A 17,936-nucleotide genomic window follows, 5' to 3' on the forward strand; every position below is an offset into this window, starting at 1 on the left:
AGAGTGAATAGCATCATTGGAATCCAACACAGCCAACAACTTCTAAAAGATACTAAAACCTCTGTGAGCACAAATAAAACACCTGTCAAGATCTATCACTTACACCATTTCTTTGTCTGAGTGCTCAATATTAAAGGAAGCCATGATCACCAAAATGTGAAGATGCTAGCTAACATGAAAGATAGTGAAATCACTTCTTTGTTTGTGCATACCATATGTACAGACCAACTTAAGCCACTAATCTCAACAACACATAAATAATACAAAGAAGAATTAAAATAACACTTCGACAGCTAGTATGCTACAGTTAGATTGACTACGTCACGGAAAAGGAAGATGTTACTGGTGATAATAATTTCATTGTATTAATGAACATTGCAACCTCATTAATCAAGACAATTCATGATAAATGGATATTTACAGTTTGCGTGACAATGAGTGAAGATTGGACTTAATTATCGTTGGTTTTGAGAAAGCTAGACTTATTTAAGTCTGCAATTCATGGATTATTTACCTGAAAAGCATTTGTGTGCAGAATGAGATTGTATTGACATGATGTTGATGCTGTGACTCTGACAGTCAGTGAAGTGTCAGTTTTAATAGTCCGCTGTAATGAATGCATTGTATAAAAAACATAATGTTTCATTAATAATAGTTCACCATGCAGTAGTATTTCACAGGGTGGTTCTTTTAGATTACAAATGCTTGGATAAGATTAAATATGCTTTTAGGAGGATTTACACTTTTCAACAGCAGCTGTACTCACATGAAAGAATAATTTGAATAAGTATTAAATTTAATTTTCATATGCTAGTGTTTTTTATTATTCTTTCTTTCATTTTCATTATTGTTATGTTTGAATAGCTTGTGCTTTTTCTCATTTATTTTTATTTTTACGTATCTGACAAATCAATTTAAGGATGAAAGTGCAAATCACACTGTCAGATACCTTATCCATGTGTATAGTGAAATAATACAGAATGCTATATAATTAATTTTTTTCTCCAAAGGGTTGAAATAGAACAAACTGTGCAAAAGCTAATATTTTATTACCAGATTACTGTATTGACTTTGATTTATCAAAATTCAGTAGCTTTTTTTGATGTCAAGGAACAAAACCCAGCAAACTATTGGGCAGTGGATCATCATACATGACTGATTGTTGGGTCATTAACTTATTGGTTCAGGGCAACGATGAAAATTTCTCATCCTGAATATTTCTGATAATAAAGTATTTGTTTATCTTCTATCACTCAGGTTGTCTACCTGTGTTTATCTGTCAGTCTGTCAAAAATAATTCTTTTTTTCACCAACTTGATAAAATGCACTATTTCTCTATCTCTGTCTAAAATTATGATTTTCTTTTCAGGCCTATTCTGCAATCTGGGATGGAGCAGCTCGACTCCTTCATTCGTCAGATTTATTTATATGTGAAGGCCTTGCCAGACACTTAGCATTTTGTCTCAATGAAAGAGTCCAGCCAGATTCTCACCAGCAGTCTGTAAATGAATATGCACACAGTTGATTGTATTAGACTGTCTTTATCATGCACACTGTTGCCTGTATTAGGCTGTCTTTATGGTGCCTACTGTTAACTGTATTAGGCTGTCCTTATCATGAGGCCAACAACAGTTGTTGTCATAACTGTGATAAATAGATGATGCTTCAGCATCATAGTCTGGTTCATTCATTGTTAAATTGCTGACTATGCAAAACAAGTTTCAATTCAGCAAAGGACAAATCCTGCTACCAGTATGCCAATATTGTCTGTGAATAGGAAGACAAAGGAATAACTTTTCTGGAGGGGTGACATAATCATCTGCAATGTTAAGATGCTATCAACTGCATCAGTCAGAACTGTACTTTATTATTACTGTTTAAAATATGCTCTAATTTTTATCCCATGGACCTAACTGGAATTAATTAAAAATATTTTCCCCATATATGTCAGGCGCTATATGTTTTTGATAAGGATGCACATTATGATGTCATCTAAGTCATGACATTAGATGCCTGTCTTGATGGAATGTACGACTGAATTTTATTTAGAATAAAAAGAATGCATTTATTTCAGTATATGTCATTTTCATGTGAATCTACTGGCAGTAAGAAAATTACTGTTTAAAGGCTGTCTACCGCATATAAGATTTTATTGCTGAAATCTACTGCTATTGAAAGTTACAAGATACCAAAAATTGGAAATAAAACAGAAACTTGTACAGTGAGGACTGGAATAGTGTTCCACCATTGTAATGACAGGTTCGGTAATGCATTGATCACTGATATAATTAAGAATTGTTAAACAAATGGCAGTAAATTGATTATCTTATTGTCGTAATTTTGGAAAGTTTTGTTTTACTAAAGGTGTTACAAGTAATAAAGGGATCAACAGTGATGCATAAAGGCTTGTAAATCGTTGATTTAAAATCTGCCAACCTTTTGTGGAGGTTTGAGATAAAAAGGTGAGACTGACAAAGATACGATTTTGGCAGTCGAATTAGTGTTAATTATTTTTGTCTTTAATTGTTATTGTGTTCTTCTTTTAAGAAGAACTTTTAAGTGAGGCTGTTATCTTTATTTTGGACTGAAATGTGTGATTTCTCCCACTAATAAAAGCTTGCTGTTTTATTATTTTGAAGAGACTGTATATTATGTCAAAAATTGCACTTGTTTTATTTTTAATTATCTTCAAATGTGTAATATTATGTCAGTAAGAAATCCATTCTGATTTAAAAGCTAGTCTACTGGTACAAATTTTGAAATCTACTGATCTGGTTGTGTCACATAAATCTGAGTATATAGTCAACAGTTTATTGTATGTGTACTGTGTGATACTGTGTGTCAGCCACATGTTAGAACAAATTATTTACCTGAGATATTAAATGGTTCACATAACTTATGTATGCTTATAGTTTGTACCCTGATATGCAGTGACTTTATGCATCTTGCTGCATTGATATAATAGTGTTCACAGATGAGTCAGTACATTGTGCAGAACACTGTTTATTACCCTATTAACTTGAAAAGGGGTGGCTGGTTAATGTCAGGTTGTGAAGAAGATTCTATTTGCAATTGCTTGTTCCATTATTACTAATGCATGGATTATGACTGTGCACTTACAAGAGTATCTACTTTTTATAATTAGGGCTGTTCCTTTTGAAACATATGTGATACCTAGGGAAGGCACTTTTGAAAAAACATATGCTAGGGTACTCTGATTGCTCAAAGAGTTCATATGAAAATGATGCAGAATTCTAAACTGCATCTATGGGTACCACATTGAAGGTGCCTTCCTTGTGTCTTGAGTACATTTAACTGGAACAGCCCTTAGTAAATAGGCCTTGATAGATTGTCCAAAAATTGACAGCAGCATATTCTAGTGCAGTACACAACAGATGGCTAACCGATAACCCTTGAAAATAATTTAAGAAATTAAATAATCACTGGTCTACAGATGCCTGAGAGCATTAAATCCATGTGAATTCCCTGTTAGATAGTTCATAAACTATTGAACCTTTTTCAGCACAAACATCAGACTTTGAAGTTCTTTTATAGCACTCACATTTTCCATCATCTTGTCTTCTCATCTCTTCACACATTTTATATAGTTCTGCAGCCTTAACACACAGTTAGCTCCCACTTGGTAGGTAAATTGCAATTTGATGAATTTTGTCTTGTCAGCACCATTTTATTTGAGTTCTGGCCCTTGGCAATTAATATAATATCTTCTTGTGGGATGTTGCTTGTAGCCAGTATAGCTCTGGAACCTTGACACATAATTGGATGACAATTTATATGTGAATTGTAGATGGGCCTTGTAAAGGATATGTCTTTTCAGGTTTTTTTGTGTGGAGATATTGCCCTTTTTCCATAAGTATTACATCTACACTAAAGTAGATCCTTGTGACCAGCATAGCTCAGAAACCAGCAGTTGATACAGCTTGTTGAGTACATTGTCTTATAGCTCTGACAAGTCTTTGATGGATTTTGTGTGATTGTTTCAATTTTGGATCAATATATAGTTTTTGACAACTAGTTTCACAGTTTGGTATGAATATTGGCTTACAGACTTACTTGTACCTTCTCTAGGGATTACTCTTGTTTTAGAAGAGTTATGGTTCCCTTGTTGCAAATACCTCTGACTTGGGTTCCCAAAGTTTGACTTTGCCAAATTTTAGGGGGGTTTCAACTAATCAGGGCATTTGGAAGACATTGAGCAAATGATTTCTAGCTTTCCACGTCATCATTTACAAGAGTTTTGCCCCTGATTGGCATGCAGCTTTATGTTGACAATAACTTGAATTTATTTAATTAAAAGTGTTTCTTGTTATCATTTGCAAGAGTTATGGCTCCTGATTACCTGTTCCATTAGCTCTGTTCCACAGCACAACTTAAGTAAAGAATTTTGCATTTCAGCCAAATTAGGCATGTCCCTTTCTATTGCAGAAGTTGTGTGAGCTGGATTTCCAGCATTGAAACTGATTTACAAGAGTTATGGCCCCTGATTGTCCATTTCTCTGAATTCTTAAAGTTGGGATAATTTATGCATTGAATGTGACATTGGTTATAACCCACATCACAAAATTATAAATCGGGTTGGTTTTCTTGAAATGCTGAAACAAATTATTTGTGGAACATTGTTTACGTTTGAAAAAAGTGTTATCAGATCCTTCGATGAATACTATTTTATTTTTAAAAGAAACACTGTTTGAAGTTTGTAAGCCACTTCACGGTTTCTTAATCATGGTCAGATGATGTTAATATGTTATCACCTATAATAGCATTTTGGCATATAATATTTTTCAGTCTAGGACAGATAATGATGTGTCGTCACCTGTAACAGCATTTTGGCATATAGGTTTTTTTTCAATCTTGGACAGATCATGTTGATGTGTGTCACCTGTAATAGCATTTTGGCATATAGGATTTTTCAGTCTTGGACAGATGATGTTAATGTGTTGTCAGGAGGTATAACAGTCAGTCTTGGACAGATGATGTTAATGTGTTGTCAGGAGGTATAACAGTCAGTCTTGGACAGATGATGTTAATGTGTTGTCAGGAGGTATAGCAGATAGAAGAACATTTAAACAGTTATTTTCATGACATATGTAACCAACAGCATTAGAAGATATTTTTACAGAAAGCATCAAGTTAAATCAGATTTAGAGACTTCTTACTCCTCAATGCTCATCTTTAATGGATGGTCTTATTACATTGGCCACATAAAAGGGTGGGTTAGAGAAGGATTCACAATTTGGTCATCATTATCCATGGTCTGTGGAGACTATACTGTGATTTTTTTGTGAGATGTTAACTTTTGCTGTGCTTGCTATAAGGTAGAGCATATTATGGTGTATGATGTACATCCATCCATCTGTCTGTTACCAGTTGCATTCTGCACAATAACTTAAGTTCTTCACCATCTACAGCTACCATGTTGATGAATTGCATTTGTGGTAAGGAACAAAGATACTGACTTTGCAGACAAAAGTTGAATTTTCAAGGTTACTGTGACCGAGGAGAAAATTGGTTTCCACAAAATATTTTTGGTTCTATATTAGTTAATTGTACTGAACTTTGTGAATGGTTTGTACTTGGAAAGAAGCCTATGAATGTTGTTGTAAAAAGTTTAAATATCAGGGTCAATGCCTGATGTTCGTTCTTGACAAAAGTTTATAGAAGGCATGCACTTACAGCAAGGAAATGCCTATTAAATAGGGTGGCCAGAGGTCATGGACCAGACAGACTTTTTGGATGTCCTTTTTGTTCATCTGTCAATTAGCACAAGTTTGTTGTGGCTACTTTGTCTGAACTACCTGGAATATTGCAATGTAACTTTAATCACGTTTATCCCAAGGTTTGGTTGGTCATAATGAAACAGCGCTGCAAGGACATCAAGTGTGGCCACCACAGCAGCCATCTAGAAAATCTCATCGCAACTTCTCCTGAATGGATGGTCATATCAGCATTGGATTTTCATTAAAAGACATCTTATATATAGTTTGTCACAAAGATAATTGATGCTGTGTCCAATATGACCACTGTGGTAGCCATATTGAAATTTTACTGTTGTTACTTTTTGTACATTGACTATACATGAATGTTGGCAGGGCATCATCTACTGTTTGCAGTACTCTTATTTTAGCTTTATGTTTTTTACACAGGCCTTAAATGTGAGTTTTTTTGCTTAAGGAGAAATGTTGGAAGTCCGGTAAAAATATTTTTCTAAGGTTACATGACTTTAACCTTGTTGTTGTTGCAATTTGGCCAAATTGTGATTTTAGTGTCTAATGTAAATATGTTTCTTGGAGAAGTGAAGCTTTCTTAGCAGAAAATGTTATAGAAAAGATGGTGTGATTATATATATATATATATATATATATATATATATATATATATATATATATATATATATATATATATATATATATATATATCCTGTGAGTAATGTGTACAAACGTGCAGTGATGGGATGGAGGTGACTTCAAATGTTATTTCTGGCAACAGGAAGTAGTGTATGTCCATCTCCGAGTTTCTCTCAAATTTCTGTGTTTATAACCTCTTTATAAGAGTTATTTGAAAATGAAAAAGAACTTGGGTATCAAATTATCTGTGATATTCCCTTGTATGAATTAGACAAAGAGTTAGTTTCACAGTCACATATTATTTTCATTATAGACACGTATGATACAAAGATAGTTTCAAGCCTATATGGATGTGTTTTAGAGATCTTTAATAGTTTTGTAAATAATTTAGTAGGAATGCAAGAGAATTGAGATTTGAAATTCCTAGTCATGTTTTTGTAAACATATGCAAGATACTTTTGAGTTCCGGTGAGAAAAATGTACAAGATCAGTTACCTTTGAAGACTTGTTGTGGCCGTCTTGCTCATGCTTAAACACTAATTGTGCCCATGCTTTTACTTTTCACACTTCAGCATGACAGTGGTAGGGCAGATTATGTTACACTTGTTCATCTATCCTCCAAGCATTTCAGGCATATGGATTGAACATCTGTGCTTAACAAATATATTTAAATTTAATTTTATTATTCTTATTTAGAAGTAGAAGTTGATTAGAATTTCCTAATATACTTGAATAAAACACATTGTATTTCATTATCATTAGTTTTTTAATAGAATCCTCTTTATGTATTAGAGGTATGAGAAATTGAACCTGAAGGGATAAGAGTTGTGCTTACAGGAAGGTTAACCTAGTGACACATATACTTCGACAATATTTATATTTTGAATTCCTTTGACTTATGAAGAAGCACTATTGAGAAAATGTATTTTTGATATTCATTGTATAGATTTTGTAAGACAAATTCTGTTTTCTTATGTTTCATGCAAGCCTAGCAGTGAATTTCTTAAACCAGACCTTGAAATCCTGATGCTGTGACATCCAGACATGAAAATCATGATGCACACATCAAAATCTTAATACCTATTTAGCTATGAACTTATTACAGCCAGACCTAAAATCACAGTACATGCCCAACTGTGAACTGCTTACAACTAGACCTGAAAATCAGTCTGCAGTTGTTTTTGCATCATATATGGTAAAACACAGTAATACAACTCATTTTGGGTGGCCGTGATTGATGAACTGATCACCACAAACTCTCCAGTTTAAACTGCTTTTCGTCAAATATTACAGTAAAGCCTGTCTTTAAAGCCAATGCTGTGAGTGTCTTAGTCGACCATATTCTCGAGGCATGGATTCATTGATTATAAGTGTTTTGACCTGTCATGAATGGCCATGATTTGTTTTGCCATAAGTGGCCCTTCCAAACAGGCTTTTCTTTACTGTCAAAGTTCACTTTGTATGGTTGGTGTTTGAAATTGACTTAAAAAACTTTCTGTATTTGGGACTTACAACTGTAAAAACTTTCTGTATTTGGGACTTAAAATGTTGAATCAAACATCAAACTTAGTTTTGTGCTCTGGTTTCAGGCTTCTAAACTGGCAGCAATTTCAGATAATATGTATGATAGCTTAGCATGATACACTTTTTTTTCAGTACTCTCCCTCAAAAGTTTTGGGATGAAATGGTATATGATAAACACAGCTTGTTTCTTTATTGCCAGTTTGACAGACTGCATTTCACTCTATTTTTTTATGTTAATTTAAATGGAATAGGTTGTAAGATGAAAAAGAATAATTATTTCAGTTTAAAATTAGAGAGGGGTTTTGTTTTTGTTTTGCTCATTGGAAACATGCAATACTTTGTTTTATAATTGTGTTCAGTTAGTTTGCTCAGTGTGCAAAATTTTATTTGTAGCATATGCACTGGCATGCAAGTTTAATCCAACTTCAAATTGTATAGACCAAAATCTGCCATTGCATAATGCATTAGCAGTTCTTGATCTATGCAGTTTTTATGAGTAATCAGTATCACAAATAACAGTGATGTTGACCTGGTGTGTTATATTATAGCAGATCAGGGTCTGTGTTCTTTCCAGCTGGACACAACTTATGTGTGAATATATTTGTAACTTTGTATTTAAATATACTCAATAATAAAGAAAGGTAAATATACTCAATAAAATAGAAAGGTATCAATTAACATTGAAAATTTCAAAGTTGACATTTGCTTGAAATAGTTTTATTTTTCCATCTGATTAAATGGTAACCTTTCAGAAGGTAAATGTATTGCAGAAACCTGTCAAGGGTATGTGGTGTAAATGACCCACATGCAGTATCAGTCACAGAATGCACATTGTACCTAGACAGTGCTTGAAATCATGTGTGATCTTACTACCATAATCACCGCTCCGGTGGCCTAATGGTTGGAGCATCCGCTTCAGATACTGAGGTCGTGGGTTCAATCCCCAGCCGAGTCATACCAAAGACTTACAAAAAAATGGTACTAACAGCTGCCTCGCTTGGTGCTCAGCATTAAGAGGTTAGTGTTGGGACTGGTTGGCCTGGTGTCAGGATAATGTGACTGGGTGGGACATCATGCTACATATCTGCAGCATGATGCCCCAGTACTTGACATCACTGTAAACTGCCACACTGCAGACATCGTAGCGATATGACTGAAAAATTGTTAAAGCTGCATTAAAAATCCAAATCACACACACACGAACACTACCAGAATCTTTTACACAAGAAAACTATGTCGAAATTTTAACATTGTTGTTTTCTTTTCACACAGCCTCACAGGGTGATGAAAATGAGATCACAAATGGTCTTGGTCCTTGTCTACAAGCTACAGATAACTGGTTTCAACAATATTTTTACCAATGATAAAGCCAACATGCATACTGAACAGGTTAATTAAAAGATTTGAGAATTTTACAAGTTTGAAATTTCAAGTTTTAAAGTGATCTCTTTAATGATTTAAAGCTTTTTTTTAAAAAAATGTTTTTGTTGAGTTGTTTTTTCATCATTGAATTATATGGTTGTTATTTTAGTGAACTGCTAATTTAAAACTTGAATGTTTGACAGATTTTGAAAGGATAACAGTTTAATAGTGTTACATTATTAAAGTATGTCTCTGTTAACAGATGCTTTGAAAATGGGAAGCATGCATTCCTGGAAATAAAAAAATTGTGCTTTATTCCAAATGCAATGTTTCTGTATTTTTTTTGGTTTTTGCCTCTTTTTCTGTCCATCCATGCATTCATTATCAAGACTTTTATTTCCAAGGCAAAACTCCAAAACCATATAAGAAATAGACTAGTGGTTTAAAATAAACCTTTTGTGTTATTCATAATTCTTTCCTTTTTGACATTGTTTTCCACGTTATGATCCAGCCTTGACACTTTAATTTTTTGGAACAGAACTCGTAACCATTCAAAATATTATTAAGATACCACTGGTCCATATATTAGATAGTGGTCATTTGTGCCATTTTGCTACTCATAGTTTTTCAGTTCCAATATTTTTCATGTTTCTTTCCATTAATGACATTTTTATTTCTGGATCAGAACACCAAAGTTGTTCAAGTTTAGAGCTCTCTTTCTAACTTGATACACATCATAGACTAATGGTCTAGGTGGCTGGGCCTTTAAAAATTCCTCAGTTTCAGTATTTTATTTGTTCATTTGTCTTTAAATCCATCCATTCATCCATATGTCATTTTCAAGACAAAACTCAAAAACTTTTTAAAATATTCTATATAAGTTGTTAAATTTATTAAACTAGTGGTATCATTGTTCATTTTGCTTTTCATGGTTCTTCAATTTCTGTACTTTTAACATTTTTATCCATTTGTCTGTTGATCCATTTAGCATATCCCTTTTATACTGGGTGTATCTTGCACTAGTAAACTCTATATGTGCTTTTATTATTGAGATATCGTCTGCTTTACTATTATTTTGGTGGGATGGGGAATATAGATGACTCCATCTTGTTTCATTTACAAGTATATGATAGCTGATGGGACTATATCATGATAAACTCTGATGGAAATAACAAACTGTTAAGATGATTCAACAAGTTTCATGGAGGCATCTGCCATTAATCAGCCACAGTCAGTGGAAAGCATTGAAAATTTGTGCATAATATCTGGCACCAAAAGGACTATTAAAGCAGGAGTGGAAGAAAATTGTATTTTTATCCTCCAGTTATATAACAGAGAGGGATATAGATATCGCTTGGACTGTTGTGGATCAAATCATCCTAATTTTTAAAACTAAAACTTCAAACACATATCAAGCATGTTCATAAAGGTGCCATTTGATATAGAGTTTTCCACATTCAGTGTATTGTATGTTACTATGGAAACAAATTATATCATAAGTAGTATATCATTTTGGTGCTGGACCATGTCATCTAGAGATGATGTTTCCTTGCTTTAAGTAGTATCCCATAAATGCCCTCATAGAACATCTGGCGCTAAAAGAGCTACTTAAACAGGAGTGGAAGAAAATTGTATTTTTATCCTCCAGTTATATAACAGGGGGATATAGATATCGCTTGGACTCTTGTGGATTAAATCATCCAAGTGTTTTACAAACTAATACTTAAAACACATAATCAAGCATGTTCATAAAGTGCCATTTGATATAGAGTTTTCCACATTCAATGTTTTGTATGTTACTATGGATACAAATTATGGCATAAGTAGTATATAAGTTTGGTGCTGGTCACTGTGGTACATTTAGTACCAGGAGAATGTCATCTTTAGATAATGTTTCTTTGCTTTGAGTAGCATAAATGTCCTTATAAAATCACCCAATTTTACATAAAGATTTCTTAAACTTGGTATTTGTAACTTATTTACAGTACATATGAAACATCGCCACCAATATCTTATGCATAGCTTAATAATATGACAAGAAAACCATGAGTGCAACCTTTCATTGCTGCATAAATTAGATCTTGAAAGCTGGCAAAACATTTGGTTGTTAAGCTAAAAACCAGGCATCTTGCTTTATTTGCATCAGATTTTGAAAATCCAAGATTGATACACCTGTTCATCCTTTCCTTTATTGTTGGGGTGCTTACCTATACACATCACTCATACATCTCATATTTGTCTGTGCCAGTTTTAGTCTTGGCTTGATCAATGTATATGTGAGAAAGCTTGCCGTTAGCTTCCAATGAGTCAGTGGTTCTTCCAAGCCTCCTCCACCACCAAATATACTGGCTGCTTTACACAACCCATCATGTGGCTGGAAAATGGTGTTAAACCCTACATAAACAAGCTTTTGTTATCTCACCCCTCCCCACCCCCCCAAAATAAACATGGGGTAAATATAAAGAGCTAGTGTTGATGTGTCTTGTAGAATAAAGTAATCTCAGATTAAGTAGGAATGGGTGCTTGGGTAATTCTATAAAATCTTGATAAACAGTGTAATAAATGTAATACCCTTCTGGTGTTTTGAAGGAAAAATAAGTGCATGTATGTGTACAAGAGAGAAAAAAATACCCATAAGACTGATTAGTAAAAGTGTTTATTTACTTCATTCTGATTCTGCCATTTTGCCTTTAATCAATCCTTTCCTTCATCATTCATTTTTATATTATGCCCACTTAATCCGTGGTAGCATTTTTTACTTCTGTAGAATGCCTAGTGAAATCTGGAGCCCATGGGTCTGTTTTAGGACCTGTTATATTTTTTTGATCTACTTGAATAATATGCCCACTTCCAAGAAGCATTAACATGGTAGAATGCCTAGTACAATCAGCAGTCCCACTGGACTTGTGTCTCTTCTCTACACGAGTGATGTGCTGACTTCATGAAGCAGTAACATTGTGGAATGCCTAGTATAATCAGGGGTCTCGCAGGGCTCAGTTTTTGGACCTGTCTTCTTTTAATCTACATATATAATGTGCCCACATCCATGAAGCAGTAACACTGTAAATATTATTTTCAAAATCATTAGACCAGGAATAAATTTACAATAAGTACATATTTAGAAAAAAGCACATCTGACCTTCACTCATGTAAAAACTTAAAAACAAAGCATATAAGCCACTATCCAGATCGAGAGTATTTATATAGGTTAATACATAGAAGGTCCAGAAAATATTTTTTATGTGCAGTCACACATTTGGTTTTAGTTGTGGCAGGGGGAGTGGCTAGCATGACCATATGAAAGTTTCCAGCAAATGGTTCAGGAGCATATCTATACTTAGTCATTCTATTCCATAATAAAAGTAAGCGAACTACAAAATTAAACTTGTAAAAAAGTATCATTTTCACTTGAGAATATGGAAGTTATAATCACTGCATTCACAGGAGTCTGATGTTTCTTGCATCAAAAATGATGAAAAGTTAAGAAAAAGACAAAAATACCTGTATATCAATGCTAAAACAGATATATTATCGTATAACCACCCACACTTGTCTTTCTTTCTGTGTATAATACATGCCAAAGAAGAGGTTGCAAGTTTGAAACTCAGTGGCATCCAAAATTTTGTTTTTCTTTTTTGATATTTTTCAAACTGACTCATTCAAATATTTTTTTTTTTTTACATTCTCTTTTGTTGAAACTTTCTTTTATTATTTATTCATATTCCTCATCATTAAAAATCAAAGGCATACAGATTACGTTCTGATGCCAGAACAAAATTTATAAATTTTAACAGAAATTCATAGTTTGTATACAAATATTACAGTTTCTGTTGTATTAATAATAGCAAAACTTCTTTATACCGAAATCTTATCTTACATATAAACAACCACATTTGTCTTTCTCTGTGTCCCATCTGCCAAACAAGATGTCATGAGTTTGAAACTCAGAGCAGCTTCCCAGTTTTTGTGTATTTTTATAATCAACTTTCTTTTAAATTCAATCCTCCCAATTTTTAAAAAAAAATTTTAAATACTTTTTTTTATTCATGTCCTAAGGTGGTCAGTTATCCTAATTTGTATATATTGATAGTACTGGTACACATATAGGTACAGGTATTTATCTTTTTGCATAACCTTTTGTCATTTTTTGTGTCAGACTTCTGTGCTTCATCTCCGTGATGTTTTCTTCTGTAGAATATTGAGCTTCAAGTGCTGGATTCTACAGTTGGTTTAGAACCAGCCCTTGATATGGCAAAGGTACATTATTGATAGACATTTCAACATATTGGTATTATAGCTTCATCTGCCTTGTCAGACATTTTGTCCAGCATAGAAACAAGATTGTTGTTATTTGCCACATATTCTACCTGTGAGGTACATATATGTTCATTATAGTCTGTTTTGTTCTACAAAGACTGACTTTTGAAATTTAGAAACTTCTGGATGGAGAAAATGCATTTGACATTGCATTCTCTGTTTCGTTGTAGCACAGCCATGACAGTGGTTTGAAAGATTTTGACTTTGGATTAAATTGTACTGCCCCTCTTTCTCTTATTCTTGATGGTTAATTCTATCTCTAATCATGCCAGAAAAAATAATAGCAATGTATCTTTCCTATAATGGCTTTAATTGTTCAATATTTCATCAATGGCAATTTATGCTTTAAAACTTATTTGATTAGCAGTTTTTCAATTGAATAACTAATTAGACAGACTTGGCTAAGTGCTCTGTTTGCTTGATTGAACTTTAGTTTCCATTTGTTCTCAGCATTTTAATGCAAAACAACCATTGTAAAGTTGGGATTCAGTTTGAGGCTTGACAGCATGTATAGCAGACAGGACAACTTAATATTTATATTCACATGTGAATATTCATATTTTGCATTTGATAAAATATTGTTACCACTGGATGGGGGATGGATGGATGGATGATTATCTCTCCTCACATAGCATATATATTAGTAGCTTCCAGAAAATTTTATGTATAAATGCAGCAATTGAAAGAATATTTCGGCCAAAAACTGACTCAGAAAGAGTGTAAAAGTTGAATGACTTAGTTTCTTTTCAGGATAGTGCATTTTATTTGTTTCCTTTTTTGTTTCACAAAATGTGGTAGTTGTTTTTGTTTACATGTATATAATGTAAGGCATGCCATGTATGTCAAGGTGATTTAATTTCTTGCAACAGTATCTGGCAGATTTGCAGCAAGCTTGCCATAAATACTGTTTCCATTATAAGTGTTGTACAAATACAATTCATTTTTCCATACATGTTCGTTTTTACCATGTGCACATTAATTTGTCCAATTTTGATTATTAAAGGCAAATCATTCAGCAGCCATATGAAAAAGTTGGAAATAAAATGTCAAAACTAAAACATGACTTCTGTTGTTTCTTATCATTACATTTGGAGATGCACATTAGTGAACCACAAACCTTGGGTGATAACATTGTCTAGAGTCTGTTACATGATTCTGCTTAAGAAATTCCTAAATATCTGTTGCACTGACATGTTGTCAAGTATCTGAATTTATCACTATTCCACCCAGCCCCAATTTCGCACAGAGTTTGGGACATATTGAATTTATCACTATTCCACCCAGCCCCAATCTCTCACAAAGCTTGGGACATATTGAATTTATCACTATTCCACCCAGCCCCAATTTCTCACAAAGCTTGGGACATATTGAATTTATCACTATTCCACCCAGCCCCAATTTCTCACAAAGCTTGGGGCATATTGAATCTATCACTATTCCACCCAGCCCCAATTTCACACAAAGCTTGGGACATATTAAATTTATCACTATTCCACCCAGCCCCAATTTCACACAGAGCTTGGGGCATATTGAATCTATCACTATTCCACCCAGCCCCAATTTCACAAAGAGCTTGGTACATACTGAATCTATCACTATTCCACCCAGACCCAATTTCACACAAAGCTTGGGACATATTGAATTTATTACTATTCCACTGAGCCCCAATTTCACACAAAGCTTGGGACATATTGAATTTATTACTATTCCACCCAGCCCCAATTTCACACAAAGCTTGTGACATTGAATTTATCTCTATTCCACCCAGCCCCAATTTCACACAAAGCTTGGGACATATTGAATTTATTACTATTCCACCCAGCCCCAATTTCACACAAAGCATGGGACACATTGAATTTATTACTATTCCACCCGGCTCCAATTTCACACAAAGCATGGGACATACTGAATTTATCACTATTCCACCGAGCCCCAATTTCACACAAAGCTTGGGACATATTGAATTTATCTCTATTCCACCCAGCCCCAATTTCACACAAAGCTTGGGACATATTGAATTTATTACTATTCCACCGAGCCCCAATTTCACACAAAGCTTGGGACATATTGAATTTATCACTATTCCACCCAGCCCCAATTTTGCACAAAGCTTGGGACATATTGAATTTATCACTATTCCATCCAGCCCCAATTTTACACAGAGCTTGGGACATATTGAATTTCTTACTACTCCACCCAGCCCCAATTTCACACAAAGCTTGGGACATATTGAATTTATCATTTATCTGTCAAGCTGTCTGTTCTACATTGTAACTTTTATGCAAAATGATACAAAGGGTTTACATTAATCCTATCGCCAAAAGAAGTGCATTTGGAGTAATCAGCAATATAGAGACGGGCATAATGGAGGACTACTGATGAGGCAATGGGAGTTCCTAGTTTTGCCAAGAGATACACCATGACAGCCGCCTTGCACTGGTTTGGAAACGATTTAAACCCCATTTGGCTGTGAGAAAGGAAATATTACATTAATATACTACTTTTCAAGATGTATCGAAGAAACTGTTTCATCAGACCAAGCTTGAAACTTAGTTTGATTAGTTTTGACTAGATGGAGTTATTTGAATTGCATACACATGTTGATCTTCTTGAGTGCAAATGAAATAACGTCCAATATGTGGAAAGTGTAATGAATGAACAGCTAAAAATAAAAATTATCTCAAGCATGAAAATTGTCAAAGTGACCTAGTTCATATACACATGCCATAAGGCAGAGCATGTTGTGATATACATTATGTCCATCAGTGACTGGGATGAAATTCATTTCTGCACAATAACAAGTTGTCTGGGGCCCTGAGTGGCCTAATGGTCTAAAGTGCACTGCCATCTCACCTCTGCGTGGGTACGAGTCTCGGATTCGGCCAATGTGGGTATGTGAGAAAGCTTGCCAGTAGCTTCTCGAGGGTCGGTGGTTCTTTCCGGGGATTTCCCGGATTCTTCCTCCACCATTAATACTGGCCGCCATGTATAGCCTATCGTGTGCTGAAAAATGGCGTTAAACCCTACAACAACAAGATGTCTACCCTCTATAGTTACCAGAGTTTGTTGATGGTGTGCACATGGGGTAAAGAAGAACCATTGATTTTGGAGTCCAAAGTTATAGAGACATAAGATAGGTAAATCTGGGGACAGTAACAAAACACCAGATCTATAAACATGTTAACTGACACAGTTGTGATGGCCTCTTATCATTATCTCAGAAGGTTTTACCTCCTGCAAAAAATTATAAAATGAAAGCAAATTTACTTAATAATATTGTTGTTGTTGTTGTTGTTGTTGTGCCAAATCCTGGACTCGAACCCATGCAGACAGAGGTGAGATGGCAGTGATCCATCACAGAGAGCGCTTTAGATCACTTGGCCACTCGGGGCCCCCATTTAATAATATACATAACATATCTGTCAGTTACGTTCATAATGTCGACAGACAAACAATACATACTTGTTTCTGTACTCAACAGGTGTGACATGAAACAACATCATTGGTACTCAACAAGTGTGACATGAAACAAACAACATCATTGGTACTCGCAAGGTTAGCTTCTTGACTTGATAAACATCTTTCTGTAGTCAGAAGGTTTGCCACTAGACTAGTTAGACAATGTAACTCTGCAGTCAACAGGTTAGCTGCTGAACTAGTCAGATAAACAACATAGCTCATGATCAAGCCTATATTTATCAGTATAAACATATTCTTGATGACATCTTCCTTGTACAGAAAACCATGAACTGCAGCATTTTTTAGAGCTACATGTATTTACAATTCTGCACCAAAGAGTTGGGTGCTAATTTCAGCAGTAAGTTTCCCAAACTAGAGTCTGTAAAAGGACTGAAATACCCTCACTAAAATATTGACTCTTTTTTCAGTTACAACTAGGATAAGCTCTCAAAAGATTCTTTTTGATAAAATCTTACATTCATGATCAACCAATCCTGTAAGTCAAACCCACATAGACTCTAGTTTATGTTCATCTATTTAAAGACTGGTTCCCATTCTGCCATATACATGTAAGCAGCATTGGGAGTCCTTAAACAAACAACAAAGTTGGTGCTCTACAGTTATGTATTTTGCATAGAATTTTAAAGAAAAGGAATTTCCCCTGCTTTCCTCACTGGTTATACTGGTTATTTAAAAATGGCCTTTTATATCTTAGGTATAGTTTGAAGAACCTTTTCCCTTTATTTTGGTATATGATTGATGAGTGTAATATGGGTTATAGAGTATACAGCTTGGCCTTACTCCAGATGTGCACCTGTCAAAAAACTGCTAGCTTCATTTGGTCATTTTCACTTCCTGAACTTCTGAGGTAAATTGTATAAAAAAGAGCCGATAACTTTTTTTACATTT

At 34.3% G+C, this 17,936-nt stretch overlaps 1 protein-coding gene across 1 annotated transcript in view; it reads left to right on the top strand.

Annotated features, from left to right (window-relative positions):
* LOC149777805 (uncharacterized) overlaps positions 1–14,626 on the top strand; it is a 100,881-nt gene extending 86,255 nt beyond the window's left edge. The window contains exon 24 of the mRNA XM_089938857.1: positions 1,370–14,626. Coding sequence (XP_089794983.1) covers positions 1,370–1,454 — 85 coding nt within the window. The 3' untranslated portion in view covers positions 1,455–14,626. The remainder of the gene's footprint in view (positions 1–1,369) is intronic.
* Positions 14,627–17,936: the final 3,310 nt, after the last annotated feature.

This window comes from Sinohyriopsis cumingii, chromosome 17, assembly GCF_028554795.1.
Source record: "Sinohyriopsis cumingii isolate HCF-2022 chromosome 17, ASM2855479v2, whole genome shotgun sequence".
In the NCBI taxonomy this organism is placed as follows: domain Eukaryota; kingdom Metazoa; phylum Mollusca; class Bivalvia; order Unionida; family Unionidae; genus Sinohyriopsis; species Sinohyriopsis cumingii.